The sequence below is a fragment of the Pogoniulus pusillus genome, chromosome 17 (assembly GCF_015220805.1).
Source record: "Pogoniulus pusillus isolate bPogPus1 chromosome 17, bPogPus1.pri, whole genome shotgun sequence".
NCBI classification, from domain to species: Eukaryota; Metazoa; Chordata; class Aves; order Piciformes; family Lybiidae; genus Pogoniulus; species Pogoniulus pusillus.
The window spans coordinates 9,396,212-9,423,758 of NC_087280.1; the positions used below are offsets into that span (position 1 = coordinate 9,396,212).

At 40.8% G+C, this 27,547-nt stretch overlaps 1 protein-coding gene across 1 annotated transcript in view; it reads left to right on the forward strand.

Annotated features, from left to right (window-relative positions):
- The first annotated feature begins 457 nt into the window (after positions 1-457).
- The window catches only part of PRTG (protogenin), an 80,009-nt gene continuing 52,919 nt past the window's right edge, over positions 458-27,547 (forward strand). Inside the window, exons 1-2 of the mRNA XM_064157102.1 lie at positions 458-544; positions 1,367-1,669. Coding sequence (XP_064013172.1) covers positions 466-544; positions 1,367-1,669 — 382 coding nt within the window. The 5' untranslated portion in view covers positions 458-465. The remainder of the gene's footprint in view (positions 545-1,366; positions 1,670-27,547) is intronic.

The following is a 27,547-nucleotide window of genomic DNA, read 5'->3' on the forward strand; positions in this document are numbered from 1 at the left end:
AGGCATGGCCAGCAGCCCCTGCCCTGGTCGGACCGCCTCCGCTTCTCGCGAAGCACTGGAGCGGGGACCGTCCCGGTGGGATGCCGCCGTCGGGTGCCGGCGCTGGTTGAGGTTACGTCTGCAGGGCAGCTGGGAGCGTGCCCGCCCCCGCCCGCACTTAGCCCAGATGGTGCCGGACCTTCTAGCCCCTCGTGCACGGACCCAGCGGGTCCTGGCGACCTCCACTCCCCGGGGTATTGTCCACCGCGGCCCGCCCCGTCCAGCGACGTCCCTCCCTCCTCCGCCCCCTGCCCGGCCCTGCCCCTCGCCCCTCTCCTCCCCAAAGGCCAAAGGAGAGGAGATGCAGAAAGTAGGGCCGGGAAGGGCTCGCCGGGGTCGCTCCGTTCGTCCCTTGTCTCCTCCCCTCGCCCGCTGACCGGTGTCTCTGGCGGCGGCCGGCGGGGCATGCCAGCAGCCTCCCGCTAAATGGCGCCGCTGCGGGCGCTGCCGTGGGCGCTGCTGCTGCGGGCGCTGCTGCTGCGGGTGCTGCTGCTCCCGCTACCAGGTGAGTCCACCCGCCCCGCAGCCCATTGTGCGCTGCGCGCTGGCTGCGCCGCACGTGGCTGTGTCCCGGCGCGGCGGGGCCGGCGGCAGCAGTTACCGGTCCCGCACTTTGTCCGCGCCGCGGCGGGCGGGCGCGCGCGCCCGGGGGCTCCCGAGCCGCCCGCCCTGCCGCGAGGGGGCGCGCGCGCCGGGTGGCTGCTCGCGGCGGAGGGCGCTGAGCTGGCGGGGGGTGCCCTGGGGCCGCTCGCCGCTCCTCAGCTCGCCGGCGCGGGGGTGTCGCTAACGATTCCTTGTAAAATCGGCCTTTTACGACTCGCCCCGCTCCAACCCTGTTGTCGGGCTTGTAAAATTAGCGAGCGGCCGGGGCACCCCGCTTCCCAGGGTCCGCTGCCCCGGCAGCGGTCCGTGTCGTGGCTGTGTGGCAGCCCCCCACCGCCTTAGGGGGGTTAGCTGCGGCAGGGGATGACATGCCCATGCCCGCCGCCTGGCTGGCCCCAGGGGGTCACCGGGGCGAGCCGCGACGCTGCACCTCCCGTGCTGAGCCGCGTTGTAGCTGCGCGGGCGTTCGGGGCTCTGGTTCTCCATCTGCTCGTCCTGTCAGGAAAACGCCTGGGTGGTTTACAGCCTGATGTACGTACTCCACTGTATCCCAGTTTTCCCAGAGTTTCCTGCGTTTCGAGGTCTTGGGGACCTCGGGAGCTTGAAGCAGCGGTAGCTGTGCCTCATGCGGTGGGTTTAGCGCGGTGACTCCGGCGTGCAAGTGTATTTGGGTACTTGCACTCTGCCCTCGCAGACAAAGTCTTTCTTTCTTTCTCTCTCTTAGGAGTGTGGTGCTTTAGTGAACTGTTTTTTGTGAAAGAGCCGCAGGACGTTACTGTCTCAAGGAAGGATTCGGTGGTTTTAGACTGCCAAGCCCGTGGTGAAGCTCCAATAACTATTACATGGCTGAAAAACGGAGGCAAAGTGTCTGAAAACGAACGGATCCACACTTTAACCAACGGCTCCTTATATATCAGTGAGGTGGAAGGGAAGAAAGGAGAGCCATCTGATGAAGGATTTTACCAGTGCTTAGCTCTGAACAAATATGGGGCCATTCTCAGTCAAAAAAGCCATCTCACACTAGCAAGTAAGTTCCAGTTCTTTTTTACTAGCGCTCCTGACTTTGTGACAGCAAGTCCCTGAACAGCACACAACAGCCCATCGTTTTGATTGCGTACCTGAAGGGACAAGTTGCAAATGCAAAGAAGTCAATTCTGCAGAACTTCTGTTTATTTTTAAAGGTTATGGACAAAGCTTATGATGGCCTCTTGTCGAATCTCTGATGTAGCAGGAATCCGAGCAGCCACCTGTGAGACCTCTTGGCCAGTGGTGCCTTGTCTAGGTGGCTCATGTGGGTCAGTGATCTCCAGAGCAGGTGGTGATGCAGAGCTGTTTTGGCAGCCTTCAACAGAAGTTACTGATCTTGTGTTTCAGGTGCTGTTCAGGTAGCCTTACAAGGGATATCTGCAAAGGAAAAAACAAAAAAGTATGATTCCCTATTCAGGAGGTTGATAACTGCATTGTGCCATCTGAACGCAGAGCAGAATGGTGATGGAGATGGCTGGCTTTGGAACAGGGAAGAGAGGAAAGGTTTTCTAGGCAACCATGTGTGTTAAATTATGAAGCCCTTGCTTTTCTGACACGTTGTACAGGTGCTGTTCATTTTGGAACTGCTTCAGGGTCCTCTGAAACCAATCACAAGGGCCTGTTACATGTTTCCACTAAGAAGTGAGAGTCACGTTTCTAGGGTGGCTCCCTACTACTGGATGGTGGAGGAAATACTCGGAAGTGCCTTTATGGCTTTATCAGTCCAACTTTGATTATGCGTTGCCCTCTGTTTTCCTAGCATCTCAAAACATACTGAGCAAGAACTGTGTTAGGAACTGAATGCTGTGCCTTGTTCCTTGCCAGCACAGAGGTTCGCCAGGAAGCTAGTTTATTGTTGGTTTTTTTTTCTTTCCAAAAGTACATGCAGTCATTTCAAAGAAAGTATGACACAGAGTACACAATTTATGTAGTCTTCTCATGTTCCCTCTATAATAGGACTTAACTGATGAACTTAATCTAATAGAAGAAGGCTTCCTTTGACCTCTTCAACCCTGTTTGCAGTAGCAAGTTGCACAAAACTGTGGTGCTGATAACTCTAAGGAAAGTGACGTTAGTTGTAATTGGCAAGTTTTACCAAATTCAGTCTGAAACCAGTTAATACAATTAGTAAGTTAGCCTAGGGTAAAAAATGTCTGAATGTTAACATTTGTTAGTTTATTTTCTCTGTGTTTATAAACTGATTATAAAAACTGCCCATAAGATACTCCAGGAAGGTGTGAAATAACTTGCTCAGTGAGCCAGAATGTTGTGCAGTTGAAAACAAGGCTGCAAGCAGGTGGCTTCAAGTAAGTGATGAGTTTTTCAGGTGCTATAAGAGGCTGATCCATGAACTCTGGATTTCAAAAATGTGGCTACTTCTTACTTTGTATATTACTCACGTACAGGATTAATAGATCAAGGAGTTGTTGGATACTTCTGATAGAACGGTGGAAAATGAGATATGAATATTGTTGACATTTAAAACCACATCAGTAGGTTTCAGAATGTCAGCACCAGTCACAGACTGAAGAAAACTTTTCTTTAGAGGATGGGATTTTTTTTTCTATTGCTAATGTATAAAAAGCATAGCCATGTCTGATGTATTCTGTGCATAGGACTGCTGAAAATTAAGGGCCTTTATTACATTCAGCACATGGCAGGATGAGCTCAGTATCAGAAAACTTCTGGAACACTCCAGAGCACTGTAGTACTACAGCACTTGTATCTGATTTTATTCAGACAATACTGGACGTTTATAAATGTTTGTTTCTTACATGCACATTGCTTCACCAGAAGGATGGGTTAATGTGGGGTGCTATTTTGGTTTATTTTTGTAAATGAAAAAAAAAAATTCTTCAAGGAAAAGTTGTGAACCCTGCTGTGGAGTGAGACTCTTGGTTTGCAATCGTCTTTCTACCTCCCCCCGACTCCCTTCCCGGCCTCTCCCTCTCCCACCATGAGACTGTGACGAAAGGTTTCTTTTTCTTTGAATACTTGAAAGGTTTTCTACGGCCGTTGGAGAAAACTGGAAGAGATAGTGGATCCATAATGATCACAGTAGGTGTTGTTGACTTAGCGATTAAGTGGTTAACTAGTGGCCAAACATGAAGTTACCCCATGCAGCAGTCTCTTCGTTTTCAGTCGTATTCCAATCTGACCTGTTTCAGAATGTCATCCTTACCCTAAAGCTGTGAAATAAGGCAGTAGCTTGTATCACTAGATTCTAAAGCCCATAGAACACGTGCAATATTAGTTTTATATCTCATTTTTACAGTTTTCTGCCTGCTATCACAAATTGATTGAACTTTTCAGATTTTTTAGATGGAATGAGTTTAAAGTCTTATGGGGAATTTTGTGGATTTATTATTTTGTTTAGTAGCAGTTGATTGCTGCAAAGGCAAATTACCTTGTGGTCAGAGTATAGAAGGACTATACATATTAAACAGGTGGAGAATAGGCATTAAATGGGCATTCTTTCTTTGGAGGAGAAAAAGCTAATGCTCTCTTCAGTCACTGGTAGCAGCAGGGTGCGAGGATGTTCTTTTACTTTGCCTGGTCAGAGCTTTAGCCAGTAAGCTTATCTTTTGCTTCAGAATTGTAATGTTTAGTGTTGCATTTGGAAATCAAAAACTTTAATCTGTCCAAGAGTTTAAGATCTGAACACACAAGGAGATCAAGTTTTGGTTTCTAAAGTTAGGAACTGGAAGCTGAAGGTTGCACTCTTGGCAAGAATTCCATTATTCATGTGCAAATTAAGAATTCACAGGGTTAAAAGGTTAGAAACTGGCCAGGATGAGGTTTACCCTTGTGATAAAGAGCAGATGACCCTCATTCATTGGCTGAAGCTTTCATGTAGCTCCTCTGCAAAGTTAGTGATTGCCATGAATTGTTCTTGAGGAATGCAGAAATTCAAATGTGAGCAGGCCTTTCCTTAAGTGTCACTATGGAGCCTTATCTCCTGAGCACATCAGAGTAGGTCTGCAGGGACAGGGTTCCTCCCCAGAGGCCTCAAGGCTTTGCTTTCCTGTTGTTCATCCATGCACAAAAGAATTTGACTAATTTAGGGCTGTTTTTTCGGTGAGATCCCCTTACTTTTTTTTTTTTTTTTTTTGCTTTTCAAGGAAACTGTGAGGTATTGCTTAGGTAAAAATAAATACTAGTTTAAGTATATGCTTGTAGCTGCTTCCAAGGCAGGCTAATTGACAAGGCAGGGGGGGAGGGGTGCGGCGGGGAGGACAGAAGGAGGTTCCTGTGTGGTTCTTTGTGAGCAACATGTGGTGCTAAAATGCTAATACTGAAGAGTATGACTTACTCGAAACTCAACTTAGTGCTGTTGGCAGAAATCTCTTTTACGGGAGAGTATAAAAAGTCTGTGGAGAAAGTCTAAACACTTCTGGTACGACTTTGACTCAGCCGAAAATAAACAAGCTGAGATTTTTGTACTCCTGCGTTTTAAAATTACTACTATTTAACAACAGTTAACTAAGATTCTGTCTGAAAATAAATCTAAACGTCAGTAAGAAAGTATTAAGAAAACACGGAGGTGGATTATGTCCTGAAGCCAGAAACATGGACTTTGGGGCAGTCATTGGACAGGATACTCATTGTTTATTTCCTTTTCATGAAAAGTGGAAATTGAAGTCTTAAGATGCTTGGATGGGATATATATAGCAGGGTAGGAGCATTCCTAGATAACTTACTCCTCCAGTAACTTGGCTGAATGGATTTTTATGTTTGTGAATTTCAGGAAATGTAAGCCCAAGTCTTTTGTGTACAGGCTTTGACATTTCACAAGAGTGAAAGTTTATATGCAAGCAGGTTTCTGGGAACTTGGTCCTGGAGGGAAACTGCACAGCAGTTTGAAATGTGGAGTCTTTTACACGGAGCAGACTATACTTTGTGGAGAGTCTGTGATTTTGCATACCTGCTGTGGCAGTGATGTGACTTCACGTCCCACTGTCATGACAGTAATTGTCAGTATTTATGGTTTTATATCTGAATAAACACCTTCTCCTTTGCTTTAGATATTTTCACTTCAGAGTGCATCCAGCTGAGCCTTATTCTGTGCTGTGACAATGATGTTTTCTTAGCAATTCCAGCTGTTTGTTCCCACTTTTGCATTGTGCCCTTCCTTGTGTGGGCACAGCTGCATGTGTGGTTAACTGAAAAGGGAACTGATCTGGGTTAGAATAATAGAATTAAAACAAAAGAGAGCGTCTAGGCCAAATGAGTTCCCTGATGTGGTTTGTCATGGAGCCACTCACAGTGTTTGCACTGATGTAACTGAGAGGAATAATGTGGAGGTAGGAAGGCTTAGTGGGGACAGAGGAAGGGTAATTAAACTGAAGTATGTCACAAAAATAAATGTACATCACATGTTCAGCCTTTAAAATACTGAGTGTCTTCCTTTAAATGAAGGGATGAATAGCTGTGATGTAACTATAGATTCCGTTTGTGTGGAACCTGTCATTTCAGTTATCTTCCAAATGCATATAAATCACAAAAGTAAGTTTCATTATGTTCAGTAGTAATGGAGAGAGGAACACATTCTGAGATAGAAGGGTAGGATTAGGAGATGGAAGTGTGTTTTGACTGAATTGGAAGTGAAATGGCAAATGGTAGTTATAGATGATGGTCTTGTATTAAAAGAGATATAGCAAAGTCTTAACGCTGTAGACTGGTGAGGTTACAGATAGTCTAAGGAAGCTCTTTTTTAAGGTTTTTACAAGTGTTGCCTTACTGCTATTGCTTTCATTAGGTGATTTGAACGTCCAGAGAGGAGAATCCATTTCTAAGTGACAGTGCACATTGCTGATCCTTAGTACGTTTAAATTCCTCTATTTAATGCAGCAGGAGTATGTTTAATATCACAGTCAGCAGTGTCAGTTGATAATGGTGAAAAGTTGCAAGATTTTTGTTCTTTAATGGAGATACACAGAAGAAACAAGGAAATCAAGAAATGTATTCCTTCTTAATGGATTTTTCTCTAGAACTCCTCCAGACATCTTTTGACCTGCACTCCTACAACATTTTTGCAGAAGAAATTGTCAGCATCCTTTTGGAGACATAACCACTTACTTTGTTGTTATTTCTTGACACTGGAGTATTCCCTTTTCTTTCAGCAGTGACTGGCCTGCAGCTCTTTGCAAACCCTAACATGGACTTTCATATTGTTATGACAAAAAACCCTGCAACCAAGACTTTACTTAGTGCATGAGAACAGTGGTTCTTTCCACTGCCACGTTACTAGAGATGTGATCTTTTTATGGGTTTCCTTAACACCTCAGTTTCAGATTTGTGTCAAGCATAATACCAGACCGAGATATTTCATGCCCTTGCTCTTCTTCCTGGGCAGAGTAAGTGCTGTTACGATTTTTACTAGTTTATATCACAGTAACTTTATGATGTATAAAGTTTTTACCAGCTTCTTTTTTAAAGGAATGCTCAGCCTTACTGGCAGTGTACTCTGTAGATAGTAAAACCTTCACTAATGTGGGAAATGTTGAAGGAGAACATGGCATCAGGCTAGAAGTTGTTCAGGACTGTGACCAGAGGCAATCCCTACCTGGTGCAAGTTTATGTGCAGTACGTATTCTGAACTATTATTTTTATCCTACTTGTGAAGCAATGTATGTCAGCCAAGGATGCTGTTCTGTTCTTGTAGAGCGGTGCCTGTCCCACCCCCGCCCCCAGCACTGCTCCCTTTATTCCCCTTCTCTCCCTCTCTGCATTTCTTGGTGTAGAAACTGTTGAAAGGGCATTCAGTAAGGCCTCCTTTTGTCAACCAGCTCTGATTATCCTAAAGAAAAGGATCTCACTCTGAGCAGTTGTTTGCCTAGAGACTTCTTGTCACGTCTTCACAATTTAACAGCTGTGCCTATTGATGGTGTGCAGAACAATTTAAGACAATGACAAAAGAGAATCTTGGAGGAAGAATTTAAAAGTTACTAAGCATTTTCCTACAGAAGTGTAGTCATTTCCATTGCTGGACAGATCTGTGCTTAGCTTGTTTTCCTTTAGTATTTCTTATTTTTCCACATCGTACCTCCAAAATGGTGAACATAATCTTTAGCTGTGCCTTTTTCTTTTTCTTTTTTTTTTTTTCTTTTTTTTTTCGTTGTTGTTTTGTTTCATCAATAGGCCCGGCTGTTAAATTGGGATTGATTACTTCCAGTCTTTATAACTGGTAATCACCACCTAAGTGAAAAAGCAATCAACAATGTCAAGTCTCCACATTTTGTTGAGCAAGTGTGGGTTGTATGGTGAACATAAGTTACTAGGGTCAACTTCTATATAGCTTTTAAGCAGTATCTACATTTTAAAGTTGATTGTCTCAGCAATTGAGTAAGATGAGAAAAAAAAAATCATAGTACATAATCAGTGCTGGAAGTTAAAAATCTGTCAGGCAGCCTTCCAAAACCTGCGTCTGCAAAGGAAACATTTTCTGTTCGTGTGGATGAGATTGGTTGGGTTTTTGTTTGATTGTATATATATACTTTTTAATAGCTGAAGATAAACAGCAGACATAGGTAGTTGTTTGTGAAAACACTTCATGAAATGATTGTAATCCGTGGTGTGGTTGGTTTTTTATGTTTGTTTGGTTTTTTTTTTTGTTAAAGGTTTTGGAGGGAGAAGGCTTTCTAATCTCTTAGAGGAAAATGCAAGTGACCCGTTGTAGGCATATTTTCTTTACTGCTTTTGCTTTGCTTCATAACTCTTAACAGTAATTCTAGTTGCATTTTTTTCTCAATGAAATGAAACTTGATCTCCTTAAGCAGGTGGAAATATTTTTGTTTCTAACAGCATGATGCTCATGAAAGCAAAAGAAACTAAGTGACATCTGGATAATACAATTATCATCTCAAGACCATTTTCTAAAGTGCTTGTTCCTTGACTGCCGATCTCTGTTGGGCTTCTAGTAGGAGGTTTCTGACACACCAGTGCAGACCATTGGTTCTGACACACCATCTGCAGTTTAGGAGGACAGGATCTAGGTATCGCTGCCCCTCCATGTACCTAGGTCTGTTGTGTGCTGATGAAGTTCACTTAGATTCTTATTGTCATAATTAAAAATGACAGAATGTGCAATCTTTATGTTTTATGGGGTAAAGATTTCAGGGTTACTGAGTCTGTGCCACTATTACACTAAACAATTTTAAAAACTCTTGCTGTAGTCAGGGTATTGCCTGAGTTTGGCTGACTGGAAAACTCTTAATTTTTCAGTAGTTAAGCTGGAGGAAGTTCTGTTTGCCTCTAGCCTGAACACTTCATTGCAGCAATTGTGATAGCATACAGTTGGTACCTACTGCTCTCTGGGTATAAGAGCAGTAGAATGCAATGTGAGAAATTAAGTGTGGGAAAAGAACATGTTATCAAAGACACAGAAATGCTGACAGCAAGCTTTCTATCTAAAGCTGTTATCAGAAGGTAATCATTAGTTTGAGGTAAAAGTTGCAATGTACTAAGATATTACTTTGCTATCTCTGGAAATGATAGCAGGGAGGGAAAAAGTCATCAAGAAGTACAGTTATTAAATCATCTGTAATCATCATTCTTGGATTTATATCTGTATAAACTGATTTCCTCTTCTGACTGAAGTAGTAAGAATACACACTTATTGCCATAAATTGTTTGTCAAGGAACTTAAGAAGTTGTTTCTGCACATAGGCAAAGTCTTGAGGAAGGAACTGACTTCTGGAATATGAAATAAATGGGAATGCACTGATTGCAAAGTTCTTGCAAAACTAAGAATGGACAAGAACTTCTGTTATTAAACTAGAAAGGAGGTGTAAACCTCATTAAATAGAATTTCCTGCACTGGTGGGCATGGAGGCTTGCAAGGCTCACAGAACATGAGATGCATTCTGTACCAGCTGCCTCTGGAAACTTGTCCATTCTGTGCAAGTCTGCAGTTTTGTCCAAACCTGGCAGGCTTTTCCAAATTACAGCTTTAGGTGGGATCAGTACTGTATTTCAGAAAGGACAAAAGAGTTTGCCTTTAGCTGCACTGAAGGTGAAATAGCAAAACTTGCATCGTCTTAGTCCTCTAGGCTCCGAACATTTTAAAATTATGAGTTTTGAATTTGATACTGCAGTGATTTACCTTCACTTAGAAGTATATGTAATGGAAATTTGCACTTTAGCTGTGCAAATCAGTAGCTGAAATGATGTGCTTATGAAAGACGGTTTTGAAGGAAGCAATCACCTGATTGACCAGGGATATGGGGTACAAAATAGCTTTAAACTTGTCACCTGTCCATTTTAGCTGAGGGGCAGTTAAATGAAGTCCTTACAGCTTGTGATGTGCGTGTGTCTTGTGTATAGTGATGCATGAATGCTGGAAGCTGGAAGGGATTCTGTTAACAAAAGCAACTCTCAATCTTCAGATTTGATTTTTGGCGTCTTCAGATAATAATTCTGTTCACATTGATGGCATTGTTCTTATTTCAGTAGATCAGAATTTCTCCTGCAAAACCTTCATGCATTAATGGTATAATTGGCAAATTGATAGAATTTTAATCATAAAAAATGTTGGGGTTTGAATTGATCAGTGTCATTTTACTATGCGTACTAGCTTGTCTTTGGACACCCTGATAGGTAGACATATCTGACTTGTAACATCTTGCATTATACCAGAGACCTTTCTTAATCTTCTAGGCAGACAAGTTTTGATTTTGGTGGGATTTTTTGGTGGATTATGGGTTTTTTAGTGTGTGTGGTTTGTTTTTTGTTTGTTTAGTTGGTTTGTTTTGTGTTCTAGAAAGTATTGAGAGAGATTTTCTGTACACTATAAAATGAGAGGAAAAAGCATTTAATAGAAAAGCTTTTCATTTATTTGTTGATCCGCTCTAATAGTCAGATTTTTTCCCATAATTTGTGTGTTCTCTAGACTTTCCACTCTTCCCTTTCTCATGTCAGGTAAAGACTGGTTTTGCTGCGTGTAGTCAATTTTGGTGTCCCCCCCCCTTTTTATAAATTGTCACCTATGTGCTATATCATTTTAGATTTGCAGAACTGCTTCTGGTGACACCACCTCCCCACACCCCCCTCTCTTTTCTTATTCCTGTCTAATGACTGCAAGGAGGTACTGTTTTCCAGTGGAGCTTATTTTCACAGCTGTGGCAGAGGAGGGAAGTGTCATAAGATCCTTTGAGGTCAATTTTGACCCCAAATTTAGATGAGGTAAAAATGATTCAACAGAAGTGTAAGATCTTTCTCAAGTGATCTGGCTGTCACTTCAAAATCAAATAATGGTGAATAAAAAGCTGTTCTGGTGGCTACTGCAATGTACAATGCAACACCAGCTTGGTGTTACATGGTATGAGTTGTTGTTTTATAACTTGTTACAACTGGAAGCTATCAAAGAAACAATTCTCTTTCCAAGAAGCTTTGAAATTAATCTTAAGGTCTTTGAACATGCAGAAGATGGGGGATTAAGAAATTATATTGCTTATTCTTAGTTGTACAGTCTTCAACATATTAATAATTGTTTAGCTAATTTAGCAGCAAATTAACTAGAGTGAGTTGTTAAATTACCGTCTCGCTGTCCACATCAAGATCTCTAGTAAACCCCTAATAACAGTAGCATGTGCCTGAGGCAGAGCTGTGCATTATGTATGATCTTAGTAACAAGAATTCATCGACTTCATGAAGCCATTGGCAGACATTTATCATTTTGTTCATTAAACTTGTCTCTGACATCCGGCAAATTGATGTTAACTGGAAATATTCTCTGGGAGTTCTGGCACGACACTATTTTGCCTGAGGAGAGAGAAACTTTGTACATAACGTGTCCCAAATTACAAGGGTGAGACTTCCTCCCTCACCTTTTCCCCTTCTCAAAAGCCTAAGTGAGCATATGACCTGCTCCTTTTTTAATCTTGCTTTTGATGCTTATTTATGCGAACCACCCTATGGCCTGCAGTTTGGAAGCAGATTTATCATTGATCTTCGCCAGAAGTTGAAAGTAGGTACTGCTTCAGGCAGTCTGTGCCAGGAAGGCAGCTACATTTTGTCACAAGCAAACTACTGTAAAAATTATGATAATACAAATGCAGAGTGCTCCATGCACAGTGATCATGGAAGAGATATGTGTGAGTTGTGTTCAGATGCTCTTAAGAGTAGTATTTTACTTATTTATGAAGTGCAGATGAAATTGAATGTGGGGATTTTTTTTTGTTTTTGCTTCTCAGTAGTAGAATTCTTTTGTTTATTCCAGTAGTCCATTTTAGTAAATGTTCTCTCCTTTTTTTTTTTAGTTTTAAGTGTTTGAATTTTATTTCTATCAGGAGTGAAGTTTTCTAGCTTTTGGAATTTTTTGAGATACTAAACATTGGAGGTAAGCATCAATGCAGTCTACCAGAAATTAACTGTGCAGTTCTTGGTAGTATTGATGGGAATTCTGTGACATGCCTGGCAGATGGCATTTAGTACTTGTTTCTAAAGGTCATCGTCTTTACCTGATGTCACATAGTGTTGATTCTCATAAAATACATGGTAGATGACCAAATGCTTTGTTGGAAACCTTTATAATATACATTGCAAAGCAGTACTTCTTTTGGTCTTTGATGTTTGAAATGATGAACTGTATCTCATTCATTCTGCTCTTCAGCACCCAATATAGAAAAACCTGTGCATTTTAAACACCTGCCTGTGTTTGATTCCTATGGATACCTATTTCTAATAACAGTAGAGGTTGTGAACAGGAGATCTGCCCAGCTGCTAGTGTACCATGTGTGCTACCTGCATCCAGCTGAATCAGGGATCTTTGAAACAGCAATGAATACTAAAAAGTTATGGCATAATTGACTAAAATATTTATTAGTGGGTCAAAGATAATGCTTCAATGGTAAAACTTTCCAGAAATTGAATATGCAAAAATCCATTGCACAAAATTTTTGTCTTTTGAGAGAAGAAGTAGAGCAGTTGTCTCTTTAAAATATATCGTGTTTCACTATGTATTAGTTCCCTGGATTAAATGAATTTATTGATTTCTGCTTCTTTACTAACACACATTTATGAGCAGTTTCTTTGGCACCATGGCCACATGTCAAAGGTCATAACTTTCCTTCACTGTGGAAGAATAAAAGCTTTCAGATGGTGAATCACTGAAATCCACACAGTGCTTTATTCTCCTCTCCCCCCCATAATTACTGTTTTTTCATTACTTTATTTAAGGTAAATAAACAATAATAATAAAAAATATGTGCATTCTAAAGCCCTATATTTTAACTATCACAAAATAACTTCAGGAAACTCTTTCTCTGCACAAAAGATGGCATTTAATCTGCTAACAAGTATCATCATTATGAGGTACATGGTTGTATATTGGGCTCTTCTTTGGTCAGAGATTTCATTGAAAGTGGTCAATTGCAAGGGTATAATAAATATTTCTCATCTATAGTTTTATTATGCTTCATCTTGGAAACAGGATTTATTTCCTGTTTTAGAGCTACATCTAAAGCATATTACACTGTGCACCAGAGGTGATACTGGAAGTATATCCTATTGAGAGAATGAAGGACATTCAAAGACTGTGCTTTATATTTAGATGGACATCTATAGCATTGATATTTTCTTTAATGCCCTTTACTAGTAATAAGCTGTGGAGGTTTTTGTGTGTGCTAGATACAAAACTCCACTGATGATATAAATATGAAGATGTTAGAAAAGAAACTACAATGGAATACAAAGAAGTTCAGTCGTTCCACTAGTTTGTGGGGGAAAAAAAAGAACAGTAAGTCATGTGTTAACCATAAAGTGGTTGAAGCTGGTTCTGAAATTCTGGAGATGTAGAAGAGGATGTAGTTAATGCCTTGTACAGCCTGTGGTGGGCTGTAGTTCAGTAGTGCATTCAGTTGCACAAGTACTGTAGCAGGTTGGAGATAAGTAGACTGGAGTGGTGGGGATTGGGCAGTATATGGAAAGAGTTTGTCTTCACTTTTTGGCAGCTACTAACTTGTAGATCAGATGGTAGACCATCTGAAGAAAGAGCAGTGTTAAGGTGTTATTTTTAATTAAAATCATCAAAATATTTGTGCTAGGTAAGGTGGAATAGGTTTGAATTTCTAATGAAGTCTGGCTGTAGTCCTGCTGGCAGGGCTGTTTCTGGAGGGATAACATGGCCTAGCATTGTGACAGTGGGGAAAAAAAGAACCATGATTTTTCTGAGAAGGTGTAAAAGATGTTCGCTTCACCTACCCCAAAAAAGACACTGGCTGCCAGACTTGATTTTTGTTTAGCAGAGGTGAAGCCTGTGGATGCTTTTAATTATGATTATTTAAAAAAAAAAAAAAGTAGTAATTTTTTTCTCTATTGTTTTGTGCAAATTATGATTATTATTCTAAGGAGACTGGTGGTGCTTTGCTGCTAAATTTACCAAATATTTGTATTGCAGGACAGTAGTTGCTAAGTTTCTGACAGGTTAACCTTCTGGATAGAAATTTGTTGTGTCAGTTTCCATCTCTTTGCATTTAATATGTTTCATGTATGTATATGCAGTATAGTTTTGCAGGACTGTTTGTCTTGTTTTGTACCACAAATCTAAGAGGAAACTACTGTGTTTTGTTTTTTCACTAAGGTAGCATAGGAATGTCTTTTTACAGGATAGAGACATGAAATTTCTTGGAGAAGTGATCTTTATGTCTGCAAGTAGCCTTTGCTGTTGCTGTGATTATGTGATGAAGCAACATGCTGAGCATGTTGCTTCTGAACGCTAAGCTGGGATTTCCCTCTAAGCAGTCCTAGGCAGCTGTGGCCTTGCCTTTTTCCCTTGTTCTGAATTAATGAGGAGCTGAAGTGTGATCTAACACTGCCTGGAGAAACCAGCTGGCACTGAAAGCTGAAGTGAGTGAAAACAATGGTCTAATTACCTGGAGAGGAAGTTTGGGAGGAGAAGTTGGTGAGGTGGAGGTGTGAGTGGTCTTATATGTCTAGAGGTCAGGAAGGGTAAGATGAATGTGTTGGTGGGAAGTGGCCAATATGAAGGAAAAGCTTGTGGAGGGAGGTCTGGGTTTGACTTGGTTTGGAGGTTACCATGGGTACAAGCTGAAAGTGGGAGAGGACAGAGGCGCTGGCAAAGACTGGCTTGAGAGTGTGACCATTGGAGCAGTTGATCTTTCAGGACATAAAATGTGGACCACTTGGGAGAACTTCTGAAAGACAGAGAATAATCTCCCAGCCAGGGCAGCTTTGGAATATTTAAATGGCATTACTGCTTCAGCCAGAAGCTCCTACAGTCTGTGACACAAGCCAGCTTGTCTCTACTTTTCCTGGGAAGTCTGTGAATAGGTGTTTCCTATGCTCTTGATGTTTGATGCAAATTTCTGAAATGGAGATGCAACAAGTTGGGGGAAGCTGTGGTTGCATGTGGAGGATTGTGAAAGATCAGTAGACTCCTAAAGGATCTTGAACACCTAAGTGTAGCAGTGAGCTACTGTCCAACTGTTTGTCCATACCAAACAGTAAAACTAAGATAACAATAGAAGGTCGTCTCAAATTGTTGTGAGAGTAGATGTATTAACATGAAAACTGTAGTGCAAAGCTCTGCAGAAAAGGCCACAGGAAAGTTAATAACTCTGTCTGCAGGGCAGCACTTAATAGAGTATAATCAATAAGAAATGAGAACACACACTCAACAGAGAAAACAAAATATTGAATAGATGCTCATTGTGTGAGCAACATTCATTCGGTGCTGTGAATAGTGGTTGTGCACTTGGGTTGTTTCCTAAAACATGTATGTAAGAGTAAATCAGTTACTAAGTAGCTTCATTTCTTCAGTTTCCAAACTTCTGAGCATTTGGGTTTGGAAACTTTCATATCCTATGTGTGTATATACACACATGCAAGAGGCAGATACACCAAATGCTGTGTTAGTGGGAAAGTTTAGGGGTTAGCCTCATTTGTGTAATGATGTCTGTAATGTGGCAAAAAATGGAAATAAATATGCTTGGAAGTGTTAGTTGTTTATGTTGGCACAGTGTCAGGAAAAAGACGTGTAATAGAGGGCCCTGTGACAACTTCTGAGACAAGTTACCTAAGTTTATGAGAACTTTTTGATTCAACCAAAACATGGACTTGTGTCTAAGCATACATTTAGCAATAGCTTTAGCTTGAAAATTAATCTTGAGGTAGTTTTTCTTGGTTATAAAACTTTACTGACCAGTGAAGATACTGTAGCAACATTTTGAAACCTGATGGTAGAATTGTTTATCAGAGCATAATCCAATTTAGGAAACTCTTTTAGCACCATACTACATACATTTGGTTTATACTTTTGACTACACTTTAAACTAGGGTGTGGACAGGGGCTTAGGTGCATGCTCACCTGTATGCTCTCTCATCTTTCTCAGCACAGTGACCTGACTGTGAGTAAATTTGGCTTATTGCTGGTGTACTGGAGAAGACCTGTTTTGTGATGCATAGTATTAGGTAGGTGTCAGGGAGGAATGCAGGGTCCAGTGATGTGGAGAAGTTAGCATCTATGAGTTTCACTACCTCCTTCATCTGGTCGGTCTCCTTTCTCAGGTATTTACTCCAGTGTGTGTAGCCTAGAGTACCACCTACGTGTTAGGCTGCGGGTCTTACCTTGAGCCATAGGGCAGCTGGCTGGAAATACAGCCTAGCAGTCATGGCTAGAAAAAAGCTCTGATAGTCTTTATTTGTTCTTTTTCCTCACACAATTATGTAAAGACTCACAAAGCTAGTGAAATATTCAACACCTTGTGCCTTCAGTGCAAGGTAAGCAGATAGATCCTGTTGGGAATCTGGCCCTTTCTTTGGGATGTTTTTCACAGGCATGTTTAGAAGTCGGGATTAGGAGGAAACATAAAGCATTATTTGTCCTTATTTTAATTGTTCCTTTCTTCACTATTTAGTTGCTTCTGTGTTTGCTATTGTCCTACATTTACCTAAATAATGGTTGTCAGGCCTTACACAAACTTGTGAAGAGGAAAGGTGGTGACCACCTGAAACAATAATATCTGCAGCAGAATAGCCTGAGAACTTTAAATAACCAAAGGGGACCGTTTCCAAGGCAGCTAAGTGACCTTTGGATCCCAGAAGCAGGCTATTCATAGAGGCAGAGCCTTTGTCCTGCTTTGCCCAGTGGTCAGTGAACTCTGGCAGGCCCCTGGGCTCACCATCTTGGCCCTGGTCTAGCAGCTGGTGATTGATTCATTTAACTGTCCAGATTCACATTCTTCTGTGAAGGACTTGTCAAGGAAGAAAAAGGTTCTATGGAGAGCTATTCATTTTACTAAAAGGAAGGCAATGCATTATATGATTGAGTGGATTACTTTTGGGTCAGAAGAGTTCCTGCATTGCTCTGTTTTAATTCGGCCCTCAATCAAAGAGAGATTTAGTTTATCAGCACAGTGTGGTGCTCCTGAAGTGGGTTGGATCGTTTCAATGCCATCAGTGCAATAGAGCTGTTTGGTGTCCCCTCCCCCCCTTCTATGGTTTGTCTACTTCCCCTATTTTTTGACACCAAATGCAGATTTTATTGATATGGCAGAGGGTTTAAAATACTTATGTTACTCTTACTCTTAACTTTAATGTGGATGATATATGAATATTAATGCATCTATTACCTCTTTGTAAAGCAGAGCCTTTTAACAATCAAAAAAAGCCTAGAGTAAGTGAAAGATTAATGTGTTACTTCTGTTCTAGATCTGGAGAAAACTGAGAGAATAAATCTACAAGATCAGACAAATAAATTACTTTCATGTAGACAACCCAGGCAGCTGTAAAGCTGAGGGTAGTACCTAGTATTTTATATCAGTTCCCCTTTTCACCTTATGAACAAAACCTGGCATTTTCCAAGTCTGCCTATTTGTTTGCTGGTTTACAGTCTGGTTTTGTGTAACAAGAGGAAGGTGTTTCCAAACTTTATGAAGCTTGCATCATGTTTCAAATGTTATAATTAATGCATTAAAAAAACAGCTTTGACTTGGACTAGGGAGAGATGTTTCCTCTTCGTTGTGCTGTCCAGCTTCCCTTCAGCTGGGCTGTATTCCCTTAGCATTGCATTTTTTTGGCTGATCCTCTTCATGAAGTACTGAGAAAAGAACGTTGTTGCTTATCTCCTTCCACTGGAAATAACAGGCATTAAACAGCAGATCCAACCAGTTAACCTTCTGCCTCTGTTTGAATGAACATAATGAGCTCCAGCAGATGAAATATAACCTTCCATTTTCTTTACCCTACTCTCATCAGCTATGTATTGTTTTGATTTGGCTTATTGAACGCATTATGAGGGATTTCTGTTTGGCTTCAGGCCAAGGTGTTATACTCTGCTGGTGTAAGTACAAGTGCATAATTTAGAAGAAAATACAGTGAGACTTGGTCTGTTGTATTCTTTTCTCTCCCTCTTTTTGAGGGGAAAGGGAGAACTTTGTACTGAGATGAATGAGTGGCTCAACTCTTTTAAGAGCACAAGAGAGGAATGAAGTCTGAGATAATCTAACCTTGCTTAACTCTTCACTGTTATACCTCTATGTGTATGTCAGAAAGTTGGCATAAATATACCACCTGTTGAGTAGGCCTTCTAGCCTGGTGTTACTCTTTTCATGTCTACAGCTGCATTTCCTGACAATCAACCTCATTCTTAGAGCTTGCTTGTTTCAAGTTAGAGCATAGTGTCCCAGGTGTCGGTACTGTCTTCTCTGTGCTCCAGATAAGGCTTCCCTCAGTGTCTTCCTGATGGCTTTCATTCATGGCCATCAGCTGGAGATAATGAGCTTTTGAAAACCACAGGAAAGGAAAATGGCTTGTCCTATATTAGAGTATATAAGTAATGTAATAATCAAAGCTATTGCCTGCTTAGTAGAACGCTGTTATTTGCTTTGTCTGGGCAAACTGGAAGTATGGCTGTTGCCTCCAACTCAAGCAGTCAACAGCCATGGCAAAGTAACTTCTCTAAAACCAAATTTTTTTTTGTTTCTTCTCTGTGCCTCTGATATGAGGATGTTTATGATGCATTCAGAACAAATTGGTGGATTGTTTTGCAGGCATATAAAGGAGTGAGAGAAATATCCTTGGGGGAAAAGATATGGATTTCTATGACACTGAAAGCAATATTATCTTTAGAGGCCACATCTCTGATTGGTTTTGTGTGAAAATTGCAAGTATTGGAAACTTCTCTTTCCTTTACCTTCAGAATTTTTCAAATATCTAAGTAGAAGATTTTAGTAACTTCAACAAAAAGCCAGAATGGACAACGTCTTTTGTTACTTGGTTTTATTTTGTTGGTTTTTTTTTTCCTCATGTGTGATGTTCATTTCTGTGGTTTTTTTCATGCTGCTCTCAAACTTGAAGACCTTAGGAATTTTGCTGTTAGTTACTACCCTCTGTAGAAAGACTGTTACTGGGCTGTGTAATGCAGTAGGGGAGCATTTGGTGACAGGGAAATGAGCTGTAGGCATTTGGCCCTTGAGAGTGGAGGCATCTCTTCTTTCCTTTCCTCATGGGAATGCCGAAATGTTGACGTTTGGACAGGAGGCTGAAGGGCTTGAATTCCCATCGCCTCTACTCAGCGTTTTGCAGTGAAATTTCGTCTTTCATCCTAGAATGCTGGTTCTGAAACACTGTAAGCAAAAAAAGGAGAGTGCTCATATATCTCAGGGATCGTGTTTCTGACAGTCTGAAGTCATACAGCACTGCCATATCAGCTTACATTCATTCATATGTGGATGGTGTCAGTTTGCCACTATATAAAATGAAACCTTTTCCTCTGCCTCCCTCCCAGATGTGAAGGAAGGCGCAGTGGTGGGTGGCAGGGCAGAGGAATGTGTGGGGCCCCGCTTCTGTCCTGGGATGTGCTCTGTAGTGCTTCCTCTGATTGATGAGCTAGACAGGGTGAGGTGAAGAGCGGGTACTGCATTCTACTTAGGGTCTTGTTCTATTTTAGCCAGGAATAGCACACATTTATTTTTAAAGATACCTAGTTAATAAGTAGAAGTCTTACCATTCTGCTGGTGTCTGCAGTGAAATTGAGGCAGATTTAGCACTTAGTGCTGGAAACTCTTGTTTTTTCACACTGCTGAAATACTTTTTTCTGTGTTGCACTGAATGATTATTGCATTTTTGTTTTCTTTTGAGTATTGCTCTTTTAAGAAGTCTGGATTGTTTTTATTTTGTTGTTTGGTTGGTTTGGGGTTTTGTTTGTGTTTGTGTTGTTGGGCTTTTTTAATGCCAAATTAGATTTGCTGTAAGGGGATTCATCTTTGCTTGCACAATCCAGCTTGTGTTCTGATCCTTGTCTTTGTATTATAAAGTGCAAAACTGTGCTGGATGTTCCCCATGTAACAGCTGGGCTATTAAGCAGAACTAATTCTTTACATAATAGCAACAACTCCAAAGAAAGGCATCTGTAGGATTAAGCATAGATGCTAGACAGCAATCACTTGGCAAACTGCTGAAGGAAAGCAGTCCTTGCAAGGGAGAAAGTGTTGTGTTCTTTCTCCTGAATGCATGCAGCCACACAAGTAGAACAGCTTTGAAGCTGCTTAATGTGGCTTACTGTGTGCCTTTTCTGTAGTATTTCCTACGTTTCTTGTCTGCAGAAGAGCAGAGGGGAATTCCTTGATAAGTGCATTAGCATTTATTGTGTGCTTTTGTGGCCACACACTGTTGCCTGGATGATAGATAGACTGAGAAGGGAAAACTCCAGCTGGGATGGCTTCAAAAGTGAAAAGATCAAATCTCTCATGCTTGTTTACGTGACTCAGTATGGTATGTCAGTTACACCATCAATAAACTGTTGATTATATAGAACCACATATTTCTGACTCTCAGCCTTTTGTTTCCTTTAAAGCAGTGTTAGTGATGACTACTGAGGTGGTATGTATGCCTAGTTTCATTGGGAGGGGTGGTAGTGGTATATTTCTTGCCACCTATTAAAAGATTGAATTGTAGTAAAGCAATGTACATGATCTCAACAGCTTACATACACAGAGCTGGAAGAAGTGGGAAATGTTGTTGTTGCAATATCATAAGCTGATTTGATTAAGGTAAAAGAGAAAGATTTTTGGGTGCATTATCCTATTCTTGCTTCACAGACTGGGAATTTCAATGCATGCCCCCACATTGCAGTTCTCCTGAATCTCATCATCTTAGTGTGGCTCTCAGAGCACCTGATGGACCAGAGAACAACTAGTAAAATAAAGTGCTTATGGGTCAGCAGTATGTCAGTAAGGATTCTCCTGTTACTTTCTGTAGCGTATGGGTGCCTCCTAGCATCCCATCTGTTGTCACAGTTATGTTAATAACATGGATAACAAGCTGCATGTCAGTTCCAGTAGTCTGAAGGAATAATGACAAAACAGTACATTCTGAATGTCACCTTGTTGGATTGTACTTTTCTGTTCCTTCATGCATGTGTCTGCATTCAGGAGAACTTTTTGAAGAGTGATCATGCACTTATGAATGTGCAGTTTTGTCCAAGAAGGAAAGCTTAGACAATCAGCCACATATTTAAGTGTTGAGAGTCTAGTGTGCCGTTTAATGTGTCCTATGCCCAGAAAACAAAAATTTATGGGACTGGAAGCAGCTGAGACAATAGTTAAATGGTAGTGGTAGAGCTTGCTTCTGCTAGTAGTGATGTTCGTGTGTGCAGAAAGAGGTTGTGGTTCCAAAACATACCTCATTTGTTCTTATTTCTGTTGTTCCTCTGGTGCAGTCAAAGATGCTACCCTGTCTTCAGACTTTGTACTTCTGAAGAGGTTTTGAAAGAGGGGACAAATAAAAATAAAAGCAAACTTGGGGATGTCAGGGTGTATAAGAAGTCTGTTACCAGTTCTTCCTGGAGGGGGTTAATTCTTTCCTTATCAAATTTCTTCTCCTTTCCTATCAATTGTCCTCAGTGTGCATCAGTTTGAATCCTCTTCTCTTTTTATGCTGGGGTAGCTCAGAAACTTGCTCACAATAATTTTCACTATGTTGAGAAGACAATATGATTTCCTACTTTATGGGAATACTCTAAGACAGAAGGAATAGGAAGACCCTGTAGTAAAGAAAGAATAAATGACCACATTTCCCTGAAGACCTAGTCCAGAATAGACTACTTGACTGCCAAATTTTTTTGAAAAGGAAATGCTACACATTAAACTTCAGTCTAGTCTGGACTTGGAGAAGCTGGTGGTGAAAACTTTGGGTGTGTGGCCAGAAATACTCATCCTAACTCAAATGGTGGAGTGCTTAATGGTTTTCAGTGGACATATTCAGACTTGGTTATTCCTGTACAGAGATTTTGAAAGTCATCATTTGTCAGCCACTGAATTAGGAGCTTTAAAGAAAGGAGCAGGGGGACCTGAAAGTGTTAGAGGAAACAAATGAGATTGCAGCTGACATCTCCAAGGGAACTTTTGTTCAAGGGTGCTCAGGCTGTTGACCTCTTTGCTTCTCCATTTCATTGCCTTTAGATTATAGCATTCATCAGTACCAGAAAAGTAGTGACTAGTTTGTGTCTGGGCAAATGCTACCTTTTTTTTCTTTTTTTTGTCCTCTTTTTCCCCCCCACCCCCTTCTTTTCTGTTGGGGGGCAGCCATGGACATGGCTGTGCAAAGATTTTAAAGCAGAAAGAAACAGTTTTGCATTGTTGTTTAAAAGTGTGGCTTTTATGTATGAAGCTAATTATTTATTTCTCTTTTTTTCCTTCTAATAAGAAACTGGGGAGTAGTTTCTAGTGATCTGCATCTTACTTTGGAAATCATTGTCCAAAAATTACCCTTCTTACATATCTCTTAGCAGATTGTCAAGAATAGAGAGAAAGAAGGAAAAAATAAAACATGCTGCTGTCTCTTTTTCCACTGCACCTTCCTCTCTTTGTTTTAGTGACAGAACTAAGTGTATGATAGGCTAGGAGTAAATGTTTCTGCAATAACGTGACTGTAGGTTTTACCAGACTGTTTCCCAGATGTAGCTGCCTGGCACTAAGCTCTGCAGAAGAGCTCACCTTTTAGATGGCGGTCGGGGCCCTGGGGGAGATTTGTCCAGAGCAGAGGTAATGAATTGAGAGTATCAGAAAGAGTAGATAGTGCAAATCCTCACTCATTACCTCATTTGAGGTATTCTTGGTATTTAGCAGTGAAAGCATTCTGTAATTACCCCCATATGCAGAGCAGTTTCTGGTTCCTCCAGAAGCAGAAATCACAATGTGATTTTAAGATGCTTCAGAAAGCTTTGCTTCATACCTGGAACAAGACACTACTTAGTGAGAAGGGTTCATTTTTTCTAAAGGGACATCAGATTTCAGGGCCAAACCTGGCTCATTCTGTGTGCTTACTTGTTTTTCACACCGTAGAAACTGAGTTCCTAATCTTGTTAGGTTTTTGCAATATAGGGACCTTTTTATAGTTATTTTTTATTGTTTAGGTTTGTGTTTTCACACATACTTTTAAGTTTGGTTGTTTGGTTTGTTTTTTTTAAAGAATTTGTAAAACCAATCAGAACAACTCCTTTCCCTTCCAGTCTTCCTTATTCCCTTCTTATGATCGAAACAAAGTAATACTTCCTAGACTTCTGGAGTAACACATTATCCAGAAGACTGAGGGAACACAGTATTTTCTCAATAAAAGGTCTCTTAGCTCTCTAGGGTAAGATCCTGACTCAGAGGATTTTGAAATCAAGGCTAAGACTTCTACTGATCAGCAAATTGGAAAATGTGTCATCAGTCTTAAATATCTGGCTTTCAGATTTTGTGAACATCAAGTGCATGGATGCCAATAAGAGCTATGCCAGTAGCTCCCAACATTTCAGACCATGTTGATAAAATCTGTAATTTGGCTTAAGAAAAAAAATGGTAGGGAGAGAACTCAAGTTGTAGCACTAAATGAATGTGTACTAAAAATACAACTCTCTGATTTCCCGCTCTGCAGTGTTTTCCAGAGCATCAGAATAACAACGATCTGAGTGTGACTGCATTCTCTACAAGCTGTAATTCCAGCTGACCTTCTTTAAAATGTAAAAAATGCCAGCTAGGAGATTCTAAATGGCAACTGGTTAACAAAAATCTTTGGGACAGACAGATTAATAGGTGTCCCTTATCAATTACTGGTAATGCCAAATCAATGCAGCAGTTTGAATCTCGTTTAACCTCCCTGTTATTTAATGGTAATGCTCTAAGGTAATTGCCTGAGACTGGGCTCCTTTTTACATACAATTCTGAACTATCATCTTGAAAACTGCTGCTATAATGTTTATGCTATCACAAACTAAGAATTTCTTCACATTGATAAAGTCACAGAGAAACATCTATTTGTCTGTTTGTTTTCTTATTAGGAAGAAAACACATAGATTTATTCTGGAAATACAGTTAATTCAAGACATACTTGTGAAAATCTGCTTCACAAATAGCATGGTGATAGGCTAAATGTCATCCTGCATGATATTTCTAGTGGGGTTTCAGTTCTCTGTGTTCCTGAACAATGTAGAGAGCTTATTTTAAAAGGGAGCCTTATTTGCACTCCTGTGACTACCTTTCATTTCAGTGTAGACTTGGGGATGTGGTTTAAAAACCATAGTGGTGATAGGTTGATGGTTGGACTCAATGATCTTAGGGGTCTTTTCCAGCCAAAATGGTTCTATGATTCCATTATTCTATGACTTGTAACCATACCCAGATACATGCTTTGTCTCAAGCTAGAATTTTTATGGAGAAAGTTTTGATGAACTTAAAATCAAACATTTTACTTAGTTGCTACTGGGAAGGTTTTTTCCCTCAGATTTAATTCCAGTAAGCCAACTCTGGCAGAAATTAAAAGTAACAGCTGGCTTTAAGGTAAAAGCCACACTTGTGCTTTATCAGAAGAGTCAAATCTCTGGTATTTCACAAGAATGCCATTACTAGTATGTTGTTTGAATTAAAATGTCTTCCTCTTTGCCCTATGATGGAATGACCTAACACTGCTCTGTGCCTAGAAGATACAAATGTGTTCTGCATGATATCGCTTCCCCTTACCGATGCAACTCAGCTCCAACTGAGACCTCTCTGGTGTACATACCGCTGTAGTCAGACAGCTGCAGGGGCATCAGAGGCTACTTTCCATACCTGTTGATCATCTCATTACTTTTTTTCTCTGAAATAAGTTTATTGACTTCTGTGCCAGTTTGGGCCACAAGCTTACCCAGTTCTGGAGAACAGAATCGGTTCTTACCCCTTTCCACGAGTAAGAATGAGGACACTGCACACTGATTGGAAGTTTAAAGAGAAATTCTATTTATAAGAGCATATATACAAAAGGCAACCAGACTTACTTGGCCCAAACTGGCCTTTTAGAGTCCTCCATCCCTTCCACCCTCACTCGGCCTAAGGGTAGACAGAAGCTGTCCCCACCCCGAGCTAGGCCTACAAGGCCTCGGTGGCTCAATGCCTGCCCACCAACTCCCCTGCAAACCATGAGCTGAGAGTGTGGAAGCAAGAGAAGGGAGGAGAGATCAAGTCAGGCACTATCTTCTAACCTGTGATACCAGGAAATGGAAGAGAGTAACAATATCACAGTATCCTGGGACGAGCAGGTCCATCCCCCTGGGATGAGCCTCTGTCCCTGTGGTTTTGCTTAAGGGGGAGCCTAGGATCTCTCAAACTACAACTTACTTGGCTTGGAAACAATGGAGATGTGTAAGCACATTGATAAAAGTAGTCAAATGCATCAGCTGTTGATAGCAAGTGTACAAACTGTGGTCCAGATGAGGTCGCATTGTGGCGCACTTCAGCTGTCCATTCTGCGATAGGAGATTGTTTGCTGACTGACACTTGTGTTGGGCTGAGGGGGGCTCCTGGCACTGACTCTTCCTTGGATATCCCTTTGTTTATGTACTAGCTTCATTATTTTACCTTATCCACAGATTTTAAGGCCTAACCATGTAGAAAGTGTTACACTGATAAAGCTCTGAAGTGTTAAGATGAATGGAAGAGAAGAGGGAGAGGGCAGCCAAAGGCTGGAAATCTGGAGTGTCTTCATAAAAATCTACTGTAAATTGTAGTTTTGCCTGGGGAAAAAAAAATCAATAACACATTAATAGATTCTGGGTGTTTCTGAGGGACAAAATTATTTTCTTTGTGAAGGGATCTTGACTTCAGCATTTGGTGTGAGGAAAGTGGCAGGTGCAAAGTTACTGACCTCAGGTGGGTAGGTAACAGCGCAGGCAATCATTTTGCTAGCAACTGTATTCCCTTCCTTACTTACCTCATCCTTACTAATACATTTCTCTTTAACAAGCTCACCTGAACTTTCTCTCCTAGAGCTACAAAGTCTCTCCCTGCTTTTTCTGTTCTTACTAATTAATGAGCCATGGCTCCCTGTCCTCTCTAATGTCTTCTTTGTATGTTTGTAAGAGTGTCACTTCTCTCTCCATATTCCTTTTCCAGGGCTGGTCATGTCCCAGATCTTCTAGAATTTTTCCTTACAGGTCAGATTCTGCATTCTTCTGAAATCTCTTAATTTTATGCCTTTTATTTAAAAAATAATTATAGGGCAAACAACTCTTGTTTAAATTTCTGAGGGTGAATGTAAGAAACCACCGTGCTTGTGGTAGTGCATACAGAACTCCCTTTCACAATAATCTCCTTTTACTTACAGTTACGAAAACTTCACCATGTTGCTCCATTTGTGTGGCAGTCACCTCTGAACTCTTATCTACTAAGCAGAACTTGAATTTCACAGTCCTTTATTTAATTTTTGCTAGCATCTCCTGGGAAACTCATTAAACATCTATCCAGGAGATCACTTGACTGCTCCAGCGCTCTGTACTCCAACCGCTTCGTCAGAAATGGGGAGAATAGCTGTGTTTGTGGTCTTGTCACATGTCTGGATCTGTCAGTAATCACATAGGGGATTTTCCCAATGCAGATCCAGACCAGAGCATGCCTTTTGAGTAGCAACTAATTTGAGAATATGTGTCCATAGAGCCAAAAGGCATGGCAGACCTCCTTTCATCATTTCTTTTCAGCCTTCCTCCAGTAACGGCTGAGAAATCACACTAAACTCTAGGAAAAGTGGCTTCATCACTACAATCTAATATACATGAGTATTTGTTTCTTTTTAAAACAATGTTTCAAAGAGAGAGCTTCACAAAAACTACATCAAGAGTAGAAAATTCAATACCAAATTTGTCATCTAGCCGTTCATTTGGAAGAGGCCATAGATTAATGTATAAGTTTATTTTTCTTAAGTGAAACCTCACTTAAGGAAAAAAATCTTGGTCTTATTCAAAGGGTTAGGGCTATTGTGTAATTCTGAATAGAATTAATAAGCAAGTTCTACAAATGGCATCATGCACTTTTGTTCTTTCCACCTGAGCAGTTCACCTGAGCGGCCATTATCTCTTAAGAAACACTGAAGTGGTTGGTATCATGTGCTGGAGAGTTTCTCAATATTTGCTGCATTCTGATTAGATGAAGCCTAATGGTGTGCCAGTGTTTCAGTTCAGGGAGTAATTTCAGTTCAAGGGTTTTATCTTCCATTCTTTCTGTTTCTTTAGTATACAGTTGCAGCCCAGTCTTGGGCCAGTGTCAGCTATGAGGAAACCAGCAAGCTTTTACAATAATAAACATGGAGATTGTTGGGATTTCTTTTTCCCCTAAGAAAGCTCATTCAGAAATCACTTAATGATACAAAGTGTGTGTACGTAGGAAGTGCAGCATGTAAGGCAGCAAGACACCTGGGTTTGTGCTTGGAGGAGCTTCAGGACTTCATTTCAGGAGTGAATGAAGTGGGAGAGTAGTGTGTTTCTTTTTTGTTTGTTTTTCTCTTTCTCTAAAGTGAGTGAAGGACTGCTGCTGTGTTAAAACAAATAAAGAGGTGAGGTTTCAGGGTTTTGTAAGCCTGCTTTAGTGCATAAAATCTTTCTGCATGCATAATAAGATTAATATGCAGAGTA